The 21361-nt window shown below is 52.1% G+C and overlaps 10 protein-coding genes across 10 annotated transcripts; 3 read left to right on the top strand and 7 right to left on the bottom strand.

Annotated features, from left to right (window-relative positions):
* Nucleotides 1-346: 346 nt before the first annotated feature.
* On the bottom strand, nucleotides 347-1297 carry UHO2_00095 (putative ERG25 - C-4 methyl sterol oxidase; the record flags this gene model as incomplete). Its single annotated transcript, XM_041556715.1, has 1 exon — nucleotides 347-1297. The coding sequence occupies one exon, from the start codon at nucleotides 1295-1297 to the stop codon at nucleotides 347-349; it is 951 nt and encodes a 316-aa protein (XP_041412649.1).
* Nucleotides 1298-1956: 659 nt separating this feature from the next.
* UHO2_00096 (uncharacterized protein) lies at nucleotides 1957-5682 on the bottom strand (the record flags this gene model as incomplete). The annotated part of the gene is made up of 1 exon (XM_041556716.1): nucleotides 1957-5682. One exon carries the CDS (start codon nucleotides 5680-5682, stop codon nucleotides 1957-1959), a length of 3726 nt encoding a protein of 1241 aa, XP_041412650.1.
* Nucleotides 5683-6272: 590 nt separating this feature from the next.
* On the bottom strand, nucleotides 6273-7799 carry UHO2_00097 (uncharacterized protein; the record flags this gene model as incomplete). Its single annotated transcript, XM_041556717.1, has 1 exon — nucleotides 6273-7799. The coding sequence occupies one exon, from the start codon at nucleotides 7797-7799 to the stop codon at nucleotides 6273-6275; it is 1527 nt and encodes a 508-aa protein (XP_041412651.1).
* Nucleotides 7800-8361: 562 nt separating this feature from the next.
* UHO2_00098 (uncharacterized protein) lies at nucleotides 8362-9315 on the top strand (the record flags this gene model as incomplete). Its single annotated transcript, XM_041556718.1, has 1 exon — nucleotides 8362-9315. The coding sequence occupies one exon, from the start codon at nucleotides 8362-8364 to the stop codon at nucleotides 9313-9315; it is 954 nt and encodes a 317-aa protein (XP_041412652.1).
* Nucleotides 9316-9715: 400 nt separating this feature from the next.
* UHO2_00099 (putative high affinity ammonium transporter) lies at nucleotides 9716-11280 on the bottom strand (the record flags this gene model as incomplete). The annotated part of the gene is made up of 2 exons (XM_041556719.1): nucleotides 9716-10876; nucleotides 10984-11280. The coding sequence occupies 2 exons, from the start codon at nucleotides 11278-11280 to the stop codon at nucleotides 9716-9718; spliced, it is 1458 nt and encodes a 485-aa protein (XP_041412653.1).
* A 2235-nt stretch (nucleotides 11281-13515) lies between these two features.
* On the bottom strand, nucleotides 13516-14262 carry UHO2_00100 (uncharacterized protein; the record flags this gene model as incomplete). The annotated part of the gene is made up of 1 exon (XM_041556720.1): nucleotides 13516-14262. The coding sequence occupies one exon, from the start codon at nucleotides 14260-14262 to the stop codon at nucleotides 13516-13518; it is 747 nt and encodes a 248-aa protein (XP_041412654.1).
* Nucleotides 14263-14606: 344 nt separating this feature from the next.
* On the top strand, nucleotides 14607-15617 carry UHO2_00101 (uncharacterized protein; the record flags this gene model as incomplete). Its single annotated transcript, XM_041556721.1, has 1 exon — nucleotides 14607-15617. One exon carries the CDS (start codon nucleotides 14607-14609, stop codon nucleotides 15615-15617), a length of 1011 nt encoding a protein of 336 aa, XP_041412655.1.
* Nucleotides 15618-15692: 75 nt separating this feature from the next.
* UHO2_00102 (uncharacterized protein) lies at nucleotides 15693-16967 on the bottom strand (the record flags this gene model as incomplete). The annotated part of the gene is made up of 1 exon (XM_041556722.1): nucleotides 15693-16967. One exon carries the CDS (start codon nucleotides 16965-16967, stop codon nucleotides 15693-15695), a length of 1275 nt encoding a protein of 424 aa, XP_041412656.1.
* A 1156-nt stretch (nucleotides 16968-18123) lies between these two features.
* Nucleotides 18124-19128, top strand: UHO2_00103 (uncharacterized protein; the record flags this gene model as incomplete). Its single annotated transcript, XM_041556723.1, has 2 exons — nucleotides 18124-18468; nucleotides 18553-19128. 2 exons carry the CDS (start codon nucleotides 18124-18126, stop codon nucleotides 19126-19128), a joined length of 921 nt encoding a protein of 306 aa, XP_041412657.1.
* A 125-nt stretch (nucleotides 19129-19253) lies between these two features.
* On the bottom strand, nucleotides 19254-21266 carry UHO2_00104 (uncharacterized protein; the record flags this gene model as incomplete). Its single annotated transcript, XM_041556724.1, has 2 exons — nucleotides 19254-20828; nucleotides 20925-21266. The coding sequence occupies 2 exons, from the start codon at nucleotides 21264-21266 to the stop codon at nucleotides 19254-19256; spliced, it is 1917 nt and encodes a 638-aa protein (XP_041412658.1).
* Nucleotides 21267-21361: the final 95 nt, after the last annotated feature.

A 21361-nucleotide genomic window follows, 5' to 3' on the forward strand; every position in this document is an offset into this window, starting at 1 on the left:
ACTCTGCCGCATCGGTACCGCTGACAGTGCAAGAGAAAGCTCATTCATCGCTTTACGGAACATTGCAACAGCACAGACGAGAAGAGAAGCAGTACAAGGGGATTGTGTTAAGTGTTCTATAATTATTCGAGATGGAAGGGGGCAGAGAGAGAGAAGGATGTCTTGACCACGCTGCAACTGCGCAAGCGAATGAGTCAAGCATAGCTCTCTGTCGCCAATTAACTATGTACAACAAGTCGAGAACTTGATACTCGATCCTTGCGCTCAGAAAACACATCATCTGTAGAGGATGCAATGATGAGAGACGGAGCAAACAGAGTGGTGTTCAGCCTAAAGATTGAAGCCTTTACTGAGCCTTGGCAGCAGCAGATTTGGCACCTTCCAAAGCCTGTCGCTTCTTCTCGGCCTGACGAGCGCGGGCACGCTTGTATGAAAGGTCAGTGCCCAGGAAGTGGTCCCACCAGCGGAACGAGGTCGAGTAGCAGCCGACGAAAGCCTGATGGTGGTAGTCGTGGTGATCTGCGCCAGCCCAGAAGGGGATCCAGTTGTGAAGCGAAATGGGAAAGTCGTAACCCGAGTGAGCGTCGATAGCCTGGAACAAACGAAGCACGATCCAGATGTAGACCGTCAAGATGTGCAGATCCTTGGTGAAAGCGCAAAGAGCAAAGGGACCGCCGATGGTACCAGTGCCGAGAATGAGGACCTCGAGAGGGTGAGCATACTCGGCAGCGAGGCCGAAGGGAGCCGAGTACTCGTGGTGCTTCTTGTGAATGTGCTTGTACAGAGGTCCCCAGTGAAGAGCACGGTGAGCCCAGTAGTGGAAAGCATCCTCGAACAAGAAAAAGAGCCCGATCTGCCATGCAATCTTAGTCCAGTGTGGGAAAGGTACCTCGTGGGTGGCAAGACCAAAGTATTCGCAAATGGGGTGGAAAGACCAAATCTGTGGCAACTCGACGGTGAAGTGCGAGAGAAGAACGTATTTGGTGCACTTCCACTGTTGTTCAGGGGTGGGCACCTTGTCATCCTGCAACTTGTACTTGCGCATCGATGGCATCGAGTCGATGATGATCCAAGGAATGGCACGGCCAAAGTAGACGATCTCGTGGATCATGAACGACATGATACCGGTGGCAATCACAGGGTTGCCCCAGTAGAGGTACCAGTTGGCCCATGCCTTTTCAAGCAAGTTGAGCGAGGCAAAGTCGGTGTTCTTGTAAAGGTCCGAGGCAAACTGGGTGGTGGCCGGCTTCATCAGGGACCCGACGGTCGAGTTGAACTGCTGTGAAACGAACTCCATCGTGACGACAGGAGCAAAAGCGCTACCAAATAGGATGGTATCGACGAAGCTCCAAGTGTGATGAAGGAGCCTTGACGTGATGGTGGTGGGATGGCGAGCAGAGCAGAGTCGAACAACACGCGTGTTACTTTGGAAGCGAACAGCCCAATTTGTGCTGTCATAGAAAGGAAAGTGTCGATCCTAGGACAGCCTCCAAGAGTCGCCGAATGCTTAGCTTAGATTCAAATTTTCTCATTTGCAAAATAAAGCAGCAGCACACCGCCAAGATGGGGTGATTTTTTGAAACGCGTCTACGCCTGAAAATAGCAGCCACGTCGCCAGTGTCTATCCTTTGCCCTCTTGTGTCGTGAAAATCACCCGATTTTGCGTCGCCTACTAGCGGCTAGCGCTGAGCCTTTTCTTTTTTCAGTATTCGTACATCAAAGACAGGGTCTAACAAACATCTTTTTTTAATGCGGCTATGCTTTCGGATGTCGCCGAGTCCACACAATCACACACAACAAACGAGTTCACTTTCACAAGAACGGTCTGCTAGTAATACACCAATTAGAGAGTGAGATACGAGTATAATGGTAGACACACGCATCTTTGTCATACAATGTATCGCTTCTTGTTGCTTCTGCCTGCCAGGAATGACCAACGGAAGCATGCGCTTGAAATCAGGCGCTTTGGATGATGTAGTTGACAATGGAACCTAGACTGTCGACATCTTGACGAGCCTCGTCCAAAAGTCGCGTGAGTTCGGGCTGATCCTTCAACCATTCTGTTTCCGCTGTGAACGGCAACGGAATGTCTACCTGAGGCTGCGGTTGCGATTGCGATTGCGATTGAGATTGTGCTGCTGCTGCTGCTGCTGGCGGCGGTGGAGTCATCGTTACGGCCACTTCTGACTTCTTCCCGGTATTGTCGGCAAGCAGCGAGGGGTCGAGTCCCTCAACCTTGTGGCGGGTGGCCTGCTCCTTCAACAGCCTTGCCTCGACCTCTTCCACATCGAGCGCTTCAGAGCCTTGTGTCTTGAGATAGACTGCAACAAGGTGAAGAACGTCCAACGTGTTGCCGGTGATAGGTCGGATGATTTCTTCCTCAACCATCTGAGCTAGAGGCTTGGGCAGTGGCGCTAGCTGTTTTTCCACCACATCAAGTTCCTCCAACAACCCGGAGATGGCCGGCTTGACTTCTTCTATTCCTGCGACTGCTGGTGTGCCGATAGCGGTCGTGTGAGCAGTTGAAGCCCTACCCTGCTGCTGATCCTGATCGCCGTCGTTCGGAGCAACCAAAGGTGTGCCTGTACCGCCACCCGGCTCTTCGGTCGTGTCACGCCACATGAACGGTCCGCGTCGAGAAGCAGCTGTCGGCTCGGGGATGTCGATCTCCTCCCTGGCTTGACCCAGTACTGCGGCTATCAAGAGTTGTCTCTCTGCCGCCGCAGCTTGATGCTCTTCCTCGTCGTCCGCTCCATCCAGCAGCATAGCGTGATGCATTGCACCTCCAACAAATTCTCCAACGCTGCGAATGTAAGCATTGCCGACTACTCCAGCATACACCATGTCTGACAAGATACGAGATGCATCCTGTCTCTGCTCGACCGTCAGGAGCTCCTTCCCAGCCTTTGCATCGCCGTTGCGAGCAGCTTGAATGTATCGATCGAGCAGCTGCTCTGGCAGGGTTAGACCTTGCCTTTTTCGCTTCAGCTCAACCTTGATGGCTTCGATGCCATCCTCAGCTAGTAGTGTCGTGGCAAGTCCGGTGCCGCTCGGTGCCTCGATTTGCTCAGCAGCTTTGCTCTTCGTGATACCTGCGTCTCGAGCATTGATCTTTGCCGTTGGGACAAGCGCGCTGTACGGCCCAAGATCAGTGATCTCCAGCAACCGCGTCAGGATCGGTCGGAAGTAACTCCAATCCTCCAGCGTCTCGCGTTCCCTTTCTCTTTCCTTGTCCTTTTGCTTTTTCGGCCGCTTGTCATTCTTCAACGCTTCTATGTAGGCTGGGTTGCTCCATGAACAAGGCACCTCGGCTTGTCTGTCCTTCTGAGTTTCCGTGGGCTTTGCCATGTTGATCTCAGCGCGGAGACTCGGTGTGTAGAAAGGCAGATTGCGGAAATGCGGCGGAAGAGCATCCACATCGTGGCTGAAATTGCACTGGAAGGGCTCGGGTTCAGGTGCAATCGCCGAGTACAGCGGATCTGGCGCACCTGGTCGTGCGGGGGGCAAAGTCGAGAGCGGATCCTTATCGCCCTTCTCCCTTCCCTCGCCCTTTCCGTCCTCATCATCATCATCGCCATCATCGGCGCCTGCTCCCTTGTCCTTAGCTTTCTCCTTGTCCTTCTCCTTGCCGTACTTGTCCTTGTCTTTATCCTGATCCTTGTCCTTGTCGCCAACACCGCTGCCAGCATAGTCGCTAGGGATAAAAGGAATCGGATGAAGTGATTCGATTGTCGGCATGAGAACATGTCTGTCACTGTGATGAAGGGTTAAGAAAGTCTGCAAATCATCGATGTCTTCAGGGTTGATGGAGCCGTCGTCATCAAAAGAGTAGTTTGCGATGCCTGGTTGCAAATGCGTTTGAGAGACATTGGCCATCACTTGTGCTGCTGCTGCAGCGGCGGCAGCGGCAGGGTCCGTTACAGCACCAGTTGAAGCACCAATGCCAGAGAGAGGTGTAGCCGGACCAATGTTCCCTGTTCGCGCCAACAGTCGCTTCGGTGTACCGGGCGCACCAAGTCGCTGCTTTCCTTTAGCATGCTTGGACGCTCTACTCGTGCCTCCAGCAGTCGCGTTCGGTCCGATGGGACTCGCTAATGCTTGGATCGGTGTACCCCTCACAGCTGCAAGACGTTTTCGCAGCGCATCTGGACTCGGCTGTCTTTGGCCCATGGGTGTAGAGGGAGTGCCTCCGGGCTGTGATGAGCCAAATCGACGGCTGATAGAGCCTGCCGGTCCATCCACGGTGACGGAACGTTCACGAGACTCTCTTCCTCTGGCAACACTTGCACGGCCACCTTCCTCGTCCGACACGTCCATATCGTCCTCATCATCTAGATCCATCTCAACATCTCCTTCGCCTTTGACCCCATAACCTGGTTGGACAGAGTCTTCGCGGGTCAGTGTGCCGCCCACAAGGCCAAGCGCAACAGCAGCTCTTTGTCGTGCATGCGATGGGACGCGAGCAGCTTCCATGATAGCCTCGACACCGGCACTGAAGGCAAAATGTGATCCTCGCGCCGCGGAGCGAGTGTACAGGTCGCCTGACACGCCATCTATGCCTGAGGGCGTCGATACATGGATCATCTGACTGCCATCGTCCAATGCCTGTTGTTGCTGAAGGGTCGAGACACGCAGCTGTCTGCGCCCAGAGGTTTCGCCAGCGGGCGTATCCGGACTCATGACTGCGGCGGAAGACGAGGCTACAGCATCTCTCGCCAGTCTCTTCTGACGCCTGATCTCGTCGCCCTTGACACCTGCACGACCGTTGTCGTTGACTGCCATCCCTTCTCGCTCGATGGCCCTGTTGCCCCAAGTACCGATTCGCTTGGCTTCGTTGTAGTAAAGCGTGCCTTCTGGATTGAATGTCTGGGCGTTCAAGATGACAAGCTGGAAATCGACCCTGAACTCGTCCATGTGGCTGTACAAGCGGTCATCCACTTTGCGCTGCATGGTGCCAAAGTCCATAGGCGTCTTGATGACGTCGGTGTAGCCGGGCACATTGTCTGGGTTGACAGGTTCGCAGAAGAACTTGTAGCTATCACGACGTTGAAGGTTTTCGATGAGTTTTGGAAGTGCTTCGTAAAGACCTTTGGAACGGAGGCGCTTGATGGGTCGACGAGAGGGATTTGAGCTGCTCCCACTCGTCCTTCTAAAAGCACCATTCTTGCCGCGCACACGTGGGCTCGTTGCTCCGCCGTTGGCATCAGTAGCATTGTTGTCTAGCCCCCCATCGCCTTCTCCGGTTCCAACGTCTTGTTTTCCATCGGTGCCGTCACGGTCACCGTCTGCGTCGTCCTCGTCACCCTCCTCGCCATCTTTGCCCTCGTCCTCTTCGTCCTCTTGATCATCATGGCCGTCCTCGTCATGCTCGTCTTCCTGATCTGAAGTTGCACCGGTGTTTACTTGCTGCTCCTCATCATCGTCGCCTTTGTCATTATTGTCACCTTCATCGTCTTGGTAGGCAACTGCAGCTGCAAAGCGAGGTCGAGTCGCATGCGATTCTGGTATCGAAGGTTTCCTTTTGAGCGAGATGCGGATTGCACGGTTGAGCGACGGAGATGCCTGTTCCGGCTGCTGAAGGTCGGTCTGTGGACGTGGTCTGCCTAGCTTGATCTGAAGCGTCCTTCGTTTTTCTGGAGGTTCGTCTGGATGTGAGTCGGCCCCTCTGCGATGCTGCGACATATCTTACGACTTTGTCGGTCCGCCCTTATGATCCTTGCTGTAGTGATGCTCTGAACTTGGCGTCGAGCTTATCGACTGATCTTGCGATGCAAAGTTGATCTTCTGGCGATCCTTCCAAGATTGCCGTTGCTGCTGACTTGCTTTTGCCGAAAGTGTTGGTCTGTTGAGTTTCTCTGCCTGAATCTCGCAATGGTCAGCTCGTGTGCGTGGTGAATATCGAAATTTGCAAGAGACGAAGGTTGTTCTGCTGAGCCCTTTTTTCCGAGCTCATCAGCCTTCGGCCAAATTGTTTTTTTTTTTTTTTTTTTTTTTTTTTTTTTTTTTTCTCCCCGTTGTTCGTTGGGTGAAGATTTATCGTACGATAGATCCCCCCCCCCCAGCCACAACAGTCCTTTGGCATCCTCAGTCTGGATGGAAGATGGCTCACATTTGACGCTTGAGCAGTCATTGCAGTATACGCAGGCCAACAAAGAACAGCAAAGACAGCGATGAGGCTCTGCAGAGCATGTAGATGTGGGCAAGTGCGGTAATGATTTGTTAAGAGTGGATGTAGAAAAATACATCATTGTACAACGCTATCGAAGCAACAATCAAACCTCCTTGTAGATTTTGATTGTTTTATCCGCACCGCCAGTGATAAGCCTCGTGCCAGTCTGGTCAAAGGTCGAGCAGAACACACCTGCCTCAGCATCCAAAGATCCAGGCTGTGGTACATCTTCCGCAACCTGGAAGGGAGTTCCTGTGGCATAGTCAAACAACTTGAGACTTCCATCGTCACCACCACTGAATAGCACACCGTCAGCATTCGCACTCAGGGTGTTGACAATCGTATCGTGTGCCATGTTGCTGACAAGCGTACCTTCGGGACATCGCCATGTCTTGATGTTGTTACCTCCTGCACTTCCAGATGCGAATGTGTACTGTGTCGGATGGATGGCGAGAGCACGAACACTCTTCTTGTGATGAGTTAGCGTGGTAATTGCCCTACCCGCTGCCAAGTCCCAGAGCTTGACTGTAGCATCCATCGAGCCGGAGATCACTTGCGGTTCCGAGTCCTGGCATACTACGGAAGCTACTGTACCGCGGTGTCCCGTTAGTGTATGGATCGCGGTTCGTGTCCGCATGTCCCACACACGCGCTGTTGCATCTCTGCCTCCAGTAACGACGACATCCAATGTCGGATGCAAGGCAAGCGAGTAGATGCCTGAAAGATGTCCACGGTATTGTCGAATGACTCTGTTGGTCTCCAAGTCCCAGCACTTGACCACCTTGTCTTCACCAGCCGAAAACAGGTAGGGATGCCTTGCGGACACGGCGATGCCACGAACAGGTGAGATGTGACCCGTGAGCGAAAGCTTGAGCTCGCCGGACGCCAGGTCCCAGATCTTGATCATACGATCACCTGCACCTGTAGCAAACCACTTGTTGCCTGGCTCGACAGCCACGCATCGTACCCAGCCGAGATGACCTGAGATGACACGCGAGAGCTTCCAGTTGGGATGGAAAGCCGGTTTCGCTTTGCGGTTCGCCATCTCCTTCTTCTGGATAAGAGTCTGAGATAGCAGTCCTGAGGATCCACCGCGATGTGACGCAAGTGCTAACGCGGAAGATGATGCTGTCGATGAAGACGGTCGCGCTGCGGACGAGGTGCCATTCGTGCTGCGAATCGTAAGCGCTTGACTAGAAGATGAAGGCCCCACCGGCCCAACAACCCCGGTCGATGCTGCTGATCCTCCATCCAGCTGGTCTATCAGTCTTGATAGGTATGTCTCATCTCCTCTTCTTTTGGCGGGTCTCGCTGCTGCGCCGGCCGCATTGGGTGCTCCTGGGCGCGCAGGCCCTGCTGCTGCTGCTTGTTGCGCTAAAATGGCAGGCGGCAATATCTTTGCATCAGCATACTCCGAGCTGATCTTGGACGAAAGATGGTCCTTGGCCGGTTCCAATGCCGATGCTTCGCCGAATTTGTCAAAGTCATAATCGTCGTCGATGTGGAATAGCAGTCGCGCTCGTTTGGACGACCGGGCGAACAGATCTGAAAGTGGAGGCAGGCTAGGCTGTTCGGTCGCTGGAGACGTCGAAGGGCCAGCTTGGTTAGCTGACGTAGATACCACTGCCATGGCTGCGCTGCGTGAATGACCCTTGAGGCTGAACAGGCTAAGTTTCCCGGGGTTTTGAAGGATGATGTCGATGAAAGCAGGGTGTTGAGAGGTGAATGCGACTGCGAAGAATCACCAAAATGTCAACTCGAACTCGGCATTCGGCATTCAAATTCAAATTCAAATTCCTCGACAGACTTTTGCCCGGCTCATTAGTCGCATTCAATTCTGAGACTTAGATTTTGTGAGCATGTGAGCTCAAAATTGAATGTTCCTGCTTTGTCACGTCCGACACCTTTCGTGTCTAGACTCAGCCTGTTCTTCATCACACCTTCACACCTTACCTCCATCTCCAACGCCACCTATACTATCAAACCCACACTCTAACAGCTCAGCAGCGATAACCCCGAGCAAGAACATCGCATCCGCATACCTCACGAAGGCAATGCTGAACCTTTCATCGTTCTTGGACTGTGATACACAATAACGTTCTTTCTTTAACGTCAAATAGACGGCTCGGAAGCCCACACTCTCTATCTCACTGGCCTCCAACACAGACACTGGGATACATAGGACCGGTACAATGTCTTCGAAAGACCTCTCGCTCGACGAGCTCAAGAATCTGCAGAAGCAGTTATCCAAACTTGCTGGCTCTTCCGATTCCGAAGCCATTCTCTCTGTCTTCTCCACGCTCAAATCCGGCCTTTCGACACCGACAGAAGATATCATCCGTCAAAGCAAGATTGGTGTCGCTGTAGGAAAGCTTCGTTCGCATTCAGACAAGAAAGTGGCAGATCAGGCCAAGTCGTTGGTCAAGGATTGGAAGGCGACTGTAGACAAGCAAAGAGCACAGCAGCAGCAGTCAAGTGCCAACAGCAGCAAAGCTCCTTCCTCCACCGCATCCCCTGCACCACCATCTAAAACAGAAGGTACAACCGGCAATGGTGCATCAGCAGCAGACATATCACCTTCGGATATACCAACATCAGCAGCACCAGCCTCCAACACCAAAATCGACTTTGAAATCCTCAACGACAAAGTTCGCAATGCCTGTCTCAAGCTTCTCTACCAATCTCTCGAGATCAACAAGGAGCAACGCGGCTTCAACGACTCACAAGTCTTTGATGCCGCTGTAGCTGTCGAAGCGGCCATACTCGCCAACCAAGGCAAAGGCTCTGTCACCGCTGACTACCGCAACAAAGTTCGCAGTCTCTCGCTCAACATCAAAGACAAGAACAACCCGGACCTTCGCGTACGTGTCATTGAACGCGATATTCCAGCTGACAAGCTTGTCACGATGACCAACGAAGAGCTGGCAAGTGATAAGAGGAAACGAGAGATTGAAGAACTGCAAATGCAGAACTTGTTCAAGGCAAAGGGAGCGGCTGCGCAGGAGGCAGAAACTGATGCTTTCCAGTGCGGAAGATGCAAGCAGAGGAAGACAAGGTATTATCAGATGCAAACAAGGTCGGCAGATGAACCGATGACTACGTTTGTCACTTGCACCAACTGTAACCACAAATGGAAGTTCTGTTGATCGTGACAAGATCCTCGTGATCTTCTGGCTCTCTTATTTACTTGTCAAAGTGTACTTGTAAGCTCAGAAACATACCTAGCGTCACCATCCAAACGTCGTGAGGCTGGCGTGCGAACCTTGTGCAGGCAGCCTTCAGACAGTGTGCGGACGTCGGACGCTTTTCAGATGGCGTGAAGTGGAGATGTACAAGCATCATGGTAAGACGAGATGGGCCAGCGGACGACGCTATCAATCTATTCCTGCCCATTCCACTCTATCAGGATGAGGAAGAAATGTATAGGACTCGATGTCACAGTCAAGCTCAAACGGCACAAGGGCTACTTTTTTTGCACCATCTGGTATTACTGAAAACGAAAGTGATATTGGTGACAAGAGGCTAGGAACAAGAAATCCTTGCCATTTACGAGGAAGTGCGCCGAGCAGCCTCGAGATCCTTCTCGCTGTGTGATGGCGAGTACTTGGCATCGACCGATCTGGTAGCGTGAGTCACCTCAGCGCCAGCCTCTGGTCGGTGAAAGTCATGCAGCAAAGGCACAGAGAAGACCTCCTCGCCGATCTGAGCCAGGTCGATACCGAGCATCTCGTCGTCCTCGCTTGCCCTGAAGTGGCATCCAGGAATGCGATCGATGGCGAAGAGCAAGATCATGGTGACGACGAAGGACCAGCCGAAACCCGAAGCGGAGTCGGCAAGCTGGTAACCGAGCTGGATCCAGTTCTTGTTGATCCAACCACCGGGGATAAGCGCCGAACCATCGAAGGAAGCGACCCTGTTGTCGGCGAAGAAGGCGGTGAGAATGTTTCCAACCACACCACCAATACCGTGTGCAGCAAAGATATCAAGAGCATCGTCGTAGCCAAGCACGTTCTTGAGACCAGTGGCAAAGTTGCAAGCGGTACCACCAACGACACCAAATGCGACAGCAGCTGGGGTACCGACGTAACCAGAGGCAGGGGTGATAGCGACCAACCCCGAGATAGCACCGGAGCAGAAGCCCACAGCAGACCACTTCCTCTCGAGCCTCCAGTCCCAGAACATCCAAGTCAAGGCACCAACGGAAGCAGCAACCTGGGTAACCATCATAGCTTGGACAGCCCTTAAGTTGGCACCGAGAGCAGAACCACCGTTGAAACCGAACCAACCGAACCAGAGGAAGACGGTTCCCAAGATGCAGTAGGCGACGTTGTGAGGACGGTAAGCAAGCTTCTCGGTACCGTAGCCCTTGCGCTTGCCGAGGAAGATGGAAATGGCAAGAGCGGCGGTACCAGAGGCAATGTGCACGGGTGTCCCGCCAGCGAAGTCCAGACCGCCCATCTTGTTCGACCAGCCAAGGCCGACGTTCCATGTCCAGTAAGCGATGGGGCAGTAGACGATGGTGATAAAGGCAAAGGCGAAGATCAAGACGGGCCCGAGACGAGCACGATCAGCGAAGGCACCGCATGCGATGACAACGGTGATGCAAGCGAACATCATCTGGTAGATGCAGTAAAGGAGCTGAGGAACAGCAGTTCCGCCGGTGGATGCATTAATGTCGACGCCCATCAGTCCGAAGTTGTCCAAGTTCTGCATGATGAAAAGCAATTCAAGTTAAAGTATGAGGAATGAGTTAGTCTGACTGCAACACGGTATGGCGAGGATGTTGCCAGAAGTAGCGGAGGAGCGAGACTTACGCCGATGAAGGGGTTGGTCGAAGAAGTCGAGAAAGCAAGCGAGAAGCCCCAGAAGAACCACTGGAATGACACAACAGCTAGAAGTGCCATTGACATCCAGAGCATCGACAAAGCCGACTTCTTCCTCAACAATCCGGAGTAGAAAAAGCCAACACCGGGAATCATGATGAAGACAAGCGCTGTGGACACGATGATCCAGGCCAAGTTGCCAAGGTTGTAGACCACCTCGGTCTCTTCACCTGCCACCATGGTCATGGTGACGATGTTGCCCTCGGGCGTGTACGTTGAGTTGATCATCCTGCGCTAATCAATCGCTGAATGCGACAGTTGGTGGTGAGAAAGGGAAGGGGCACTGCGGCGGGGGCGGAGGCGGGGGCGGAGGCGGGGGCGGAGGCGGGGGCGGAGGCGGGGGCGGAGGCGGGGGCGGAGCCTTATAGTCAGCTAGGGATGCTGTACTGTGCTTGCTTGGTTGCGGCTGCTGAAGGAGCCGGTGGGTATAGGCGCTAGTGCAGGAGGATGGAAGAACAAGAAGAAAGAAGGCGCAAAGTGGGGTGAGAAGGATGCAGCTAGCTTATATAGGTTGCATACGAAGATGGCCATACGGGGCACTAAGGGTGGTGGGGCTTGACTCGGGTCGATCTGTGATCCCTTACAGTATTGTACAAGGACCCCGGATACAGGACAAAACCCACAACATGGCTTACCTGCCAGGAACGGAGCTAAAGCTCGATAAGATCTGCAGCTACTTCTCACAACTTTGTGGAACTTCGAGTCTACCGTTCCCACACACACGGTGCCGGCGAATGAGGAGGAGGCGAAAGGGTCGACATGATTTCCACTCCGCCGCAACTTGCATCTTGCATTGAAGTTATCTCTCTTTCTCACGGCATCCTGATCCGTTGATAGATAGGAGCAGAACGGAAACAAACTTCAAGCCATCGCTTTCTTCGGCTCCTGCTTTCATTCTGCACATACAATTCCGCGCTCCAGTCATCAGCCACCATCTTATCTCATCTCAGGCGGTTGCCAAGATCGTCTAACACCACCAAGACATGGACTACGATATTTTGGAGAGGGCCAAGAAACGAGGGGCGAAAGAATGTCTTGCCCATCCACGACTTGAACCCCACGAGGCATAGATGAAGGCCGCTTGGCTGACCTTGCGGTACACAATAAGGAGACGGTGTTGATCAAAGGAGGATGAACAACCAGCGACAGAAGGACTGAGAAGAAAAGGCATAAGACCTCGGCAAGCGACCCTTTGCATCCACTATCTTTCGCTTCTTCGTTCCTGGTTCTACGATCGAATTTGGCCCCTGCTTCACCTCTTCGTGGGACATTGTCAACGTTGTCCTATTCATTTGATAACGCCTTGTACTCAGTCGACCCTTGTCAACGTTGACACTTGGGAGATGGTGTGAAAGCGTCGTGTGACGACGAGTATCAGGCAACGCTACCGACTCAAGACAATGGTGGGTCTATCATGCCCCACAGCGCACCGTTGCAATAGGCTTTAGACGGTGCCACGCGCCCACTCTGAGACCCTGAACGTTGTTACACAAGTGTCAGCCCAAGCCACGTTTACTTGGCAACTACTACAGTAGCAACGGTCATTGTCAAAACGCCGGTGGGGGAGACAGCTGCTGCGACGACGAAGCGTGGGAAGGTGGCAAGATTGATGAAATACAAGAGCTTTGCCTGACTTGACACACCTGCCCACCACGCCGAGAACTGCCAAAGATAAGAGGACACGCCCGCAACAACCGGCACAGAAAGATAAGAAGAGGAGTTTCACGCTCCGCTATCTGCTTGTCTGCTCTTGCCTTCAAGACCTTGCCGCATAGAAAGCGACGCTGCAATGCACACACATCTATATAACCTGGACCAAGTGATCACGCTCGAATGGCTAATCGATCACATCCCTCGGAACAATGGTCGGCGTTCATGGCATGTACTCGAAACACTTGAAGAAGAAGAGCATCCATGTGAGGATCAAAGTTTCTGAACAAGGCGTTCGAGTGTGGAAGAGCTGTCGAAAAGGGCGGCCAAGACAGCAAGCGTTGGTAAGAGGTGTTGCTGATTATCTGCAGCCAATGAAAAGTCACGCTTTACCTGACAGGTTGAGACTCTCTAAGACAAATCATGTGCGTAGTCTAAGTCTAACACACTTGTTGAGAACTCACTCTAGAGATCGCAGATCGGGACGTAAATCGCGATTGAGCGATGTTGTTCCCACTCCCTTGCTGCAGGTAAGCATCAAGTCGGTACAATTTTTACTCGCTCAGGGCGTCCAGATTCACATCTCTTTTCGCAAGACATGTCTGTATAGGTGCAATGCTGTTTGCTCGGACCGGCAGACTTTCTCGTGTCACAGTCATCATAGCATTGACGCAGCTCTCGTCACTGAACGCTTGTGAGGCTCGGCTTCGCTCGGCTTTGCACCAAACAATATGAGTACCAACGGGGTGAGTTGCGATACTAGTACACTTGCATTAGTTTCTAGGAGCTGGACTCGTTTACAGACTGATGATGTTACAACCACTCCTTGGGGAAATCCTTGAACGATGGCCTATCGGCCCTCAAGTAATGTCTCTTCTTGTCCTCCCTGATCAACTCGGCCCTTGGATCCAATGGCAATGCATCCACCTCTTCACTCCTCACATTTGCCTCCCTGACCAGCGCATCGAATGTGTCCGAACACCACTTCATGTTCTGTCTCTCATTCGGGAACAACTCGCAGGAGATCTTGATTTCTCCCTTGCCCTGCTCCAAACCTTCCTTTCCACCCTTTGCGTGGAACCTGCTTCCCGCAAGCAACAGCAATTTGTGCTTCGACATTGCATCTTTTACAGCACCGGCCTTTGAGAGAGCGTCGACATCGACAGAAAGAACGACTTTGCGCGATGCTGGGTGCTTTTCGCCCTGGTAATGTTGGAATCGGAACTGAAGGACCTCAGATGGCTTCGGTGGAGTATAGCTTTGACGGAAAGAGGCCAGCTTAGGGATCTCGAACTCAACTGTGCGGAGAAGCTGAAGCATCTCGCGCTTGCGCTGGAGAATGGCGTGACCGAGGGTGGGAACATCGTCGTAATTGAATTTGGCCATTTTGCGAAGAGCCATTGGGTCAGCGGCATTGCGCTGCTTACGTGCCTTGGCTAAGGCTCGAGCTGAAACGGAGAAGGATCGAACAGCGGCGGAGGAAGATGAAGAGGCAGTGGCAGCGGCGCTGTTGCTGGATGCTGTCCGTAAGGACGAGCCTAGACCGGTTGCGAAAGACATCGTGAAGAAGAGCCCTATCGAAGTAAGATCGAACCGACGACGCAGCGAGTGAGGATGAGCGGGATGCGCTGAAGTTGCTACGTAAAGTCAAGAGGCGATGTGGAGTAGCACACTGGTGTTTCAGCTGATGAGGACGATGATGACGAGCAGCAAAAACGCAAGCGATGTTCAGAAGAAAGCTTCACGTCACGTGCAAAAATCAACTAACTTTTTTTTTTGGCTAAGAAGAAAAGAGCTTGCAGTTCCGCAGAACGATGACTTTGGAAGAAAGCTCACTTGTTGGATATGCAAAGGGACACATGTGAAGGACCCTGTCTCCCTTCACTAGGTTAGGTCATCCCGTCATGCTTCCGACACCTGCCCTCGCCACCACGCAGGTCGAGGCAAGCACTTCTCAGCCTGCACCGCCAGAAGCTCCGGCTGCACCATCTTCACCTAAACCCACACAGCCATCAGATGCCGCAAACCAAGATGGACCGGTCCAAGAGCAATACCTTCTCGTGCTCTCAGGCCTGATCGGTAGCGGCAAGTCCACCTTCGCACGTGCCCTAGTCGATCGCTTCCCAACATGGCGTCACTGTAACCAAGACGAGCTAGGCGACCGACGTGCAGTTCTCTATGCCGCCCAAACAGGCCTCCTTGCAGGCCACAACGTTGTCATCGACCGCACCAACATCGACGCCAAACAACGCCGTACTTGGCTCGAGCTCGCACAAGAGATCTCATCAGCCGAGGGTTCCACAAGGAAGATTATCACAATCTCACTCACACTCACCATCTCGATCAAAGCCGCTCAAGAACGTCTGCGCATCAGGAAAGATCACGAGACGATCAAGACAGCAGAACAAGCCTTGGAGATTCTACCGCATTTCCTGAGGACGTATCAGAAGGCAACTACGGAGGAAGGATTTCATTATGTGCTGACGTATCCTGCGGGAAAGATGTCAAGGGAACCAGTTGAGGAGGAAGCGAAGAAAATGTTGTTTGACAGGTTAGAGACAGAGGTTAGAGCTGAGGGGAAGTTGCCAGAGAGACCACCGCCGAGAGCAGGCGGTGCGGGGAGAGGTATGGGTGGAGGAAGGGGAAGAGGCGAATGGAGGGGGAGAGGTAGAGCATCATCTGCTGTCTACACCCCGCATCACACGCATCAGCACCAGCCGTACCCTAGTCAGCACGAGCGTTACCAGTACGCACAGCAAGGGCAGAATGGAATCACACAGCAATCAGTAGCTACAACACCTTCGTTCGCGGCGGCCGCAGCCATCCCTCCGCCACCAACAGCCTTGCAACATCAGGCTCAGCTTGAACCTCAATTTCAACTCATTGACACTACAATATACCCAACGATATCATGATTATACAACTCTGGTCCCAGAGCACTTGCGATCTAATCTTGTTCCTTGATTTAGTGTAATATACAGCGTCTGTCGTTACAGGGAACTTGTTTTCGACTTTCTCGTCTCATCCTTCGTATCTGGCTTTTCGTCATCGAGCTTCGCTTTTGTCTCGAGATCGTGAGTGAGCTCGTCTAACTTGCTAGCATCGTCCTTGATTGTCGGATTGGCCGTTTGCTTGCTGTCTTCAGGCTTTGTGGCTTCGCTTCCATGGTCTTTGCTCGCCACTTCCTTCTCATCAGTTTTCAGTTCTTTCACATCCACTGTTGGCTTCGCCTCTCTGTCCAACTTCTTGTATCCTTCCTCCTTCAGCTTCGCGAGCTCCTTCTCCCATTCTTCGCCCACGAGCTTCACCAATTCTGCCACACCGTCATCAGCCTTACCCTCATAAAACACATCCCTAGTCTTGTCCTTCCCACCATACGTCAAACCATCAAAGTCAAACCCTGTCTCGTTATACATGCCTCCACCCATTCCTCCCCCACCAAACCCATCCGAAGAGGCCCACTCGCCCACCCTTTCCAAATTGATCAGTACCCTCGGACAACTAGCTGACACAGCATCGATCAAACTTGCGAAAGGCTGAACCTGCAGCGAAGTTCCCATTACGATCAGCAGATCGGCCATTTTGAAGTCTGGCATGCACCTGAAAAACGTCGAGGGCAACGATTCGCCAAAGAACACAATATCCGGCTTCACTAGCCCTTCTCCGTCTCCCTTTCCCCTTTTCTTGCCCAAACACTTATCTCTTGGACACCTAGCCACTTCACCATTCATAACCTTCGCCCGGATCCAATCATCATCAACCCTATGCTTGCAGACAATACACGTGGAGGTGGCGAAACTACCATGCGCTTCAACGATCTTGTCTGATTCCACACCTGCTATTCGCTCCAGAGTATCAACGTTCTGTGTGAAGACCCGCTTGAGCTTTCCTTTGTTCTGAAGGAGAGCGAGGAAGTAATGTGCGAGTGCAGGTTTGAAGTTTCCAGGATAGAGATGCTTTGCAAGGGTGAAGAAGGGTTGTGGATGACGCTGAAAGTAGGAGATGTCGAAGATTGCTTCTGCATATGGAAGGTTGCATGCTGCAAGATTGCAATAGAGACCTGTCCCTGGGGAGCGGAAGTCTGGGATGGGTGGGGAGGCGGAGGTTGAGATCCCGGCGCCGGCGAGGACTATGACATTACGGGTTGTGGGCTGGGCTAGCAGAGCAGCTACTCCGGCTAATGTGGGGCCATGGGGGGCAGGGAAGAAAGGATTCATTGCTTCGACTTTGGCGCTAGCGCTATTGCTATCTTTCTTGTCTGGCATCGTGATTTCTATGTACTGAGAGGCAGTTCGAATGATGGTGTGCAGTGGCGAGGTGTCGTGTGGAGGAAGAAGTCTGTGCGCGGGGCAAGACCCTTTTTTTGTGGTCAATTTCTCGACCTTATTTTCGCTTGGCCTTTTCTTTCACATTTTTTCTTTTCTTTTAATTTTCACGCATAAATTTCAGCTGATTTTTGTGGGGCTTCAAGCTCGGCAACCAAACGAACTTGGTACTGGCGTCATACACATGTCATCGCTTTTGCTTCTTCTTGAAACCTCGTCTCACCCTGCGAAGCCGCGGCACATGGACCAGTCTCGTGGTACGTCTCCCGTAAGCGAAGCTCATGTCCGCTGCAGCAAAGTGTGAAATGATTGTGTAAAACGTCGGATGTGTGCGCTGTGTTGTTTGAGTAGTGAGGTTTCGGTCGCCGGAGGCCGTGGACGCTGACCAAGACCCTTTTCCATTGGTAGCAGTCAGGCGTTGGAAAAGTCAACGCCCAACTGCTCTTCAGGCATGTTTTTGAGAGGAATGTAACATATATAGCTTACTAATGATGAGTTGAGTGTGAAAGTATAGTGAGGAGTGTGCCAGCCGAGGCCGTGAACCTCAACTTTACCGGCCCGTGATCCGCCAGCTCACGGATCTCACTGTATCAGCCGGTTCCGAGGGACGCGGGTTGGTGAGCTCATGCTTATTAATCGCACAGACGCATCAAGTGGATTTTTTTTTTAAATAAATAAAAAAGAATTGTGCTGTCCGAAACCCGAGTTGGTCGTTGTAAATGTTGTTGCTTCCGAACCACCATTTTTTCCACCTCTCCGACGTACTCGCTTACGAGTTCGTCGTTGGTCGTAGGTAAGTTACCGAAACCTCTCTAGTGTTGGTGTGCAGATTCGTCCTATCGGACAACCCTCCTTTGAAATTTCCCACAACGTAGGTGGGGCAAGAAGAATTTGTGAACCGTGCATCACCTAACGCTAAGCATCTGTACCCCACCTCTTCCACGCTTCTTTCTCCTCCCCATCCATCCCTATCTCCTCCTTCCTCATTCTACCAACTCACTCTTCGAATCTTCACTATCGAATCTTCCTTATCGAATCAACTCATTCCTCGAACCAGCTCACTACTCGAAGCATCACCTCAGAAAGCACATCAAGAATGTCAGATCTAGCCGTAGCTAAAGACCCGCGTCAAGTCGTCGTGATCACCGGCTGCTCCTCCGGTCTCGGTCGATCCATGGCCATCGAGTTCGACGCTCAGGGAACCTACAGAGTCTTTGCTACCGCGCGCAACGTCGAGTCTCTTCGAGAGCTTCCTGCCGGAATCGAACGTGTTCGGTTGGACGTTACCGATTCAGACTCCATCAAGGCTGCTTTCAAAGTCATCACCGACTCCACACAGGACCGGATTGACATACTAGTGAACAACGCTGGGGTAAATCTTGCTGTGGGCCCTTTGGTGGAAACGCCAGCGGATAACATTAGGAAGACCTTTGATGCCAATGTAAGCACCCAGACCACTCCCTATAAGAAGAGCACAAAGGGAAGAGAGATCTGACTATGTTTGCATTTGTGGTTAACTTCGTAGTTCTTCGGATTGATCGCAGTAACTCAAGCCGCAGTTCCGTCCATGATCCGACGTCGATCGGGCGTAATCGTAAACATTGGTTCTGTCGCCGCCATTGCATGCATGCCTTTCGGTGCCCCCTACTCCGCTTCTAAAGCTGCGGTCCACGCTCTCTCCGATACCCTTCGTCTCGAACTCGCCGGGTTCGGCATCAAAGTTGTCGTTGTCGCTCCTGGTGCCATCAAGTCTTCGATCGCTGATAACACGCTGAAGAATCAATCCGCCCACGGCTCGTCCGAATCTGGCGACTTGGGCTACCTTCCAGCAGACTCAATGTACAAACATGTCGAAGACCTCGTCAAGTTCCGTGCCGAATTCAGCCAACAGGGTGAACCAACACCCAGCGAGACTTTCGCGAGGAACGTCAGGAAGTGGGTCAGCGCAAACAACCCAGGTGCTTATCTCTTCACAGGGAAGAAGAGTCTGACTGTTTGGATCTCTTACTACTTGCCTACAAGGGTTAAGGATTGGATCATTGGCAGGATTTTCCAGATCCACAGGGTTGGGGAGAACGCTCATAAGAACAAGAACATCTAAACCTAATCTCAGCGTTTAGACACATTCGTTTGTATATGAATGAAAAATTCGGCTTGCATTGCAAGCAGTTTCGACCATGCAGTGTGCCGCGGGTATAAGTGATTATCTATGTTTCAATCAGGAGTCTAAGAGCTGGAGCGAATGGGAAGCCAAACAGTCTTACCCTGATCAGCGACTAAGAACACATCTTCGGCTCCCTCCTCTTTCTCCTCTTCTTCTCCCTTTATCAAATCACTCCCATCCTTTACTCGTCGGAATTTCAGCTTCTGCATACTACAAGCTTTCTTCAACTCTCTCACATCTGCCTTCGTTTGCTCTTCGTTCCGTACGAAGGTGCCATAATGCACTGCCATACTCACCATTCCCTTCCCACCCTTCTTGGCTCCGTTCTTGTTGAAGATACCATGACACTCGACTGCATCATATGGATCCATGTGAATACTCGATGTCAACGTGCTCGCTACCCGCGGGAAAGGCGAGAAAGCACGAGGGAAAGGATCCCAGGATCTGAAGTAGCTCAGCGAAGAACCGACCGAGATAGGCAGAAGGAGAAGATCGAAAAGTGCAAATTTCTTTGCAATATCTGCAAAAGCAGGACATGCAGGGTACTTGCTGCGTTTATGAGGACTGTCAGGGTGGAATTTGAGTCCGGTGTCTCCAGCGAAGAATGCGCTGAATCTCTTCTTCTCCCCACTTGAGGAAGAAGACTGCCATTGAACAACCCAGCTTGCCCAGAGGGTGGCGTCTTTGTCTCCTGCTCCACGGCCGCTGCCGTGCTGTGCTGGTGTACAAAAAATCTTGAGCTCTCCACTATCTCCTGAAGAGGAAGGGATGGTGAGCGAGGCATTGTCCCACCAATCCAGCTCCGAGACTTGGTCTTTGTGCCATCCAAGCCCGCCGCTTCCGGTGAGCTTATCTTTGACTCCTAACGGAACAATCGCGTGGATCTTGTCGCCCCGATGGTGTCTTAGCTGACGGAACGTATGGTAGTCCAAATGATCGTAATGCGAGTGCGAAATAATGACGAAATCGATCGGTGGTAGGTCGTCAACAGAGCAAGGAGCTGGTGTAAACCGTTGTGGTCCGGCTGATTGCGAAGGTGAACAACGTTCTGAAAAGATCGGATCGAACAAAATGTTGATCGATCTCGAAGTCACATCTTCTCCTCCTCCACTCGCACTCGTTGTGCTAGTGGAAAGCGGCGGAAGCTGAAGCAAAGTAGATGCATGACCCAGCCAAGTCACCCTATCAGCGACCTTATCTGGATTCGTTGGATCTTGCCATTCTTTCACACTCTTCTCTTTCGCCTTATCGTCAGCATCGCTTTCATTCATTTTGCTTTCTGGCTGCGTATCATCTTTCTGTCGAATATGATCAACTTCTTTCTTGAGGCCAGAAGCAGGCCACCCCCAATCAGGATCCACAACTTCTACGTTATCCCATCCTTCCCCTAAATCTGCCTTTGCCCCTTCCAGCTCCCTCGCAATCTTCTTGTTCGACTTGAACCCACTCGCACGTACGAATTTTTTGCCTGATCCTTCAATATAGCTATCCGGTAGACCCCATTTCAATCCGCCGTTCAAGACAGTTTTGATACTAGGTTTACGGAAGCTATGCTCCCACGGATTGACGAATGTTAGGCGATGCAGCATGTGTGATTCTTCCTTTTCGTTCTCCTCCTCCTCCTGTTGCTGCGATTGCTGTTGTTTGAGGGATGAGGTGCTGTTTCATGGTAAGGTTAGATTGCCGAACGCGGTCGAGGATACACGAGAGAGCTGTGAGATAACGGTGGGAACCCAATGCGATGGTAATTCGTCTGGAGGAAGTGTTTGAGAGTCAGCTATGGGGTCAAAGGATCGACAATGAAGCTTGATCTTGTAGGCTGATCCCCTGGGGCCTGAGGATGAGGAAGAGGGTTCTGCATCGCCGTTGGTCTTGGGTGCACCATCACCGTTTTCTTTCGCAGAAGCATGCTGGCCATCTTCGTTGGGTGAAGGAGAGCCAGAGCGAGAGGAAGACACAGATTCGGCGCTAGTGGTCTTGTCGTCGCCTTCCAGAGTCTCTTTGAGCGTTCGATGGTGATGTACGTGTGGAAAGCCGGGGTGCAGCTGCTGGTGGAGTTGTTCTGCTGAAGCCATCCTTGTCCTCTAGTTTCGGGTCTATGTCTATGTCTATGTCAGGGTATTTATATGAAGCAAATCGGAGGCATCTAGAGGGAATCCTGGGGTATAGG

Source organism: Ustilago hordei, assembly GCF_900519145.1.
Source record: "Ustilago hordei strain Uho2 genome assembly, contig: UHO2_contig_01, whole genome shotgun sequence".
NCBI lineage: Eukaryota > Fungi > Basidiomycota > Ustilaginomycetes > Ustilaginales > Ustilaginaceae > Ustilago > Ustilago hordei.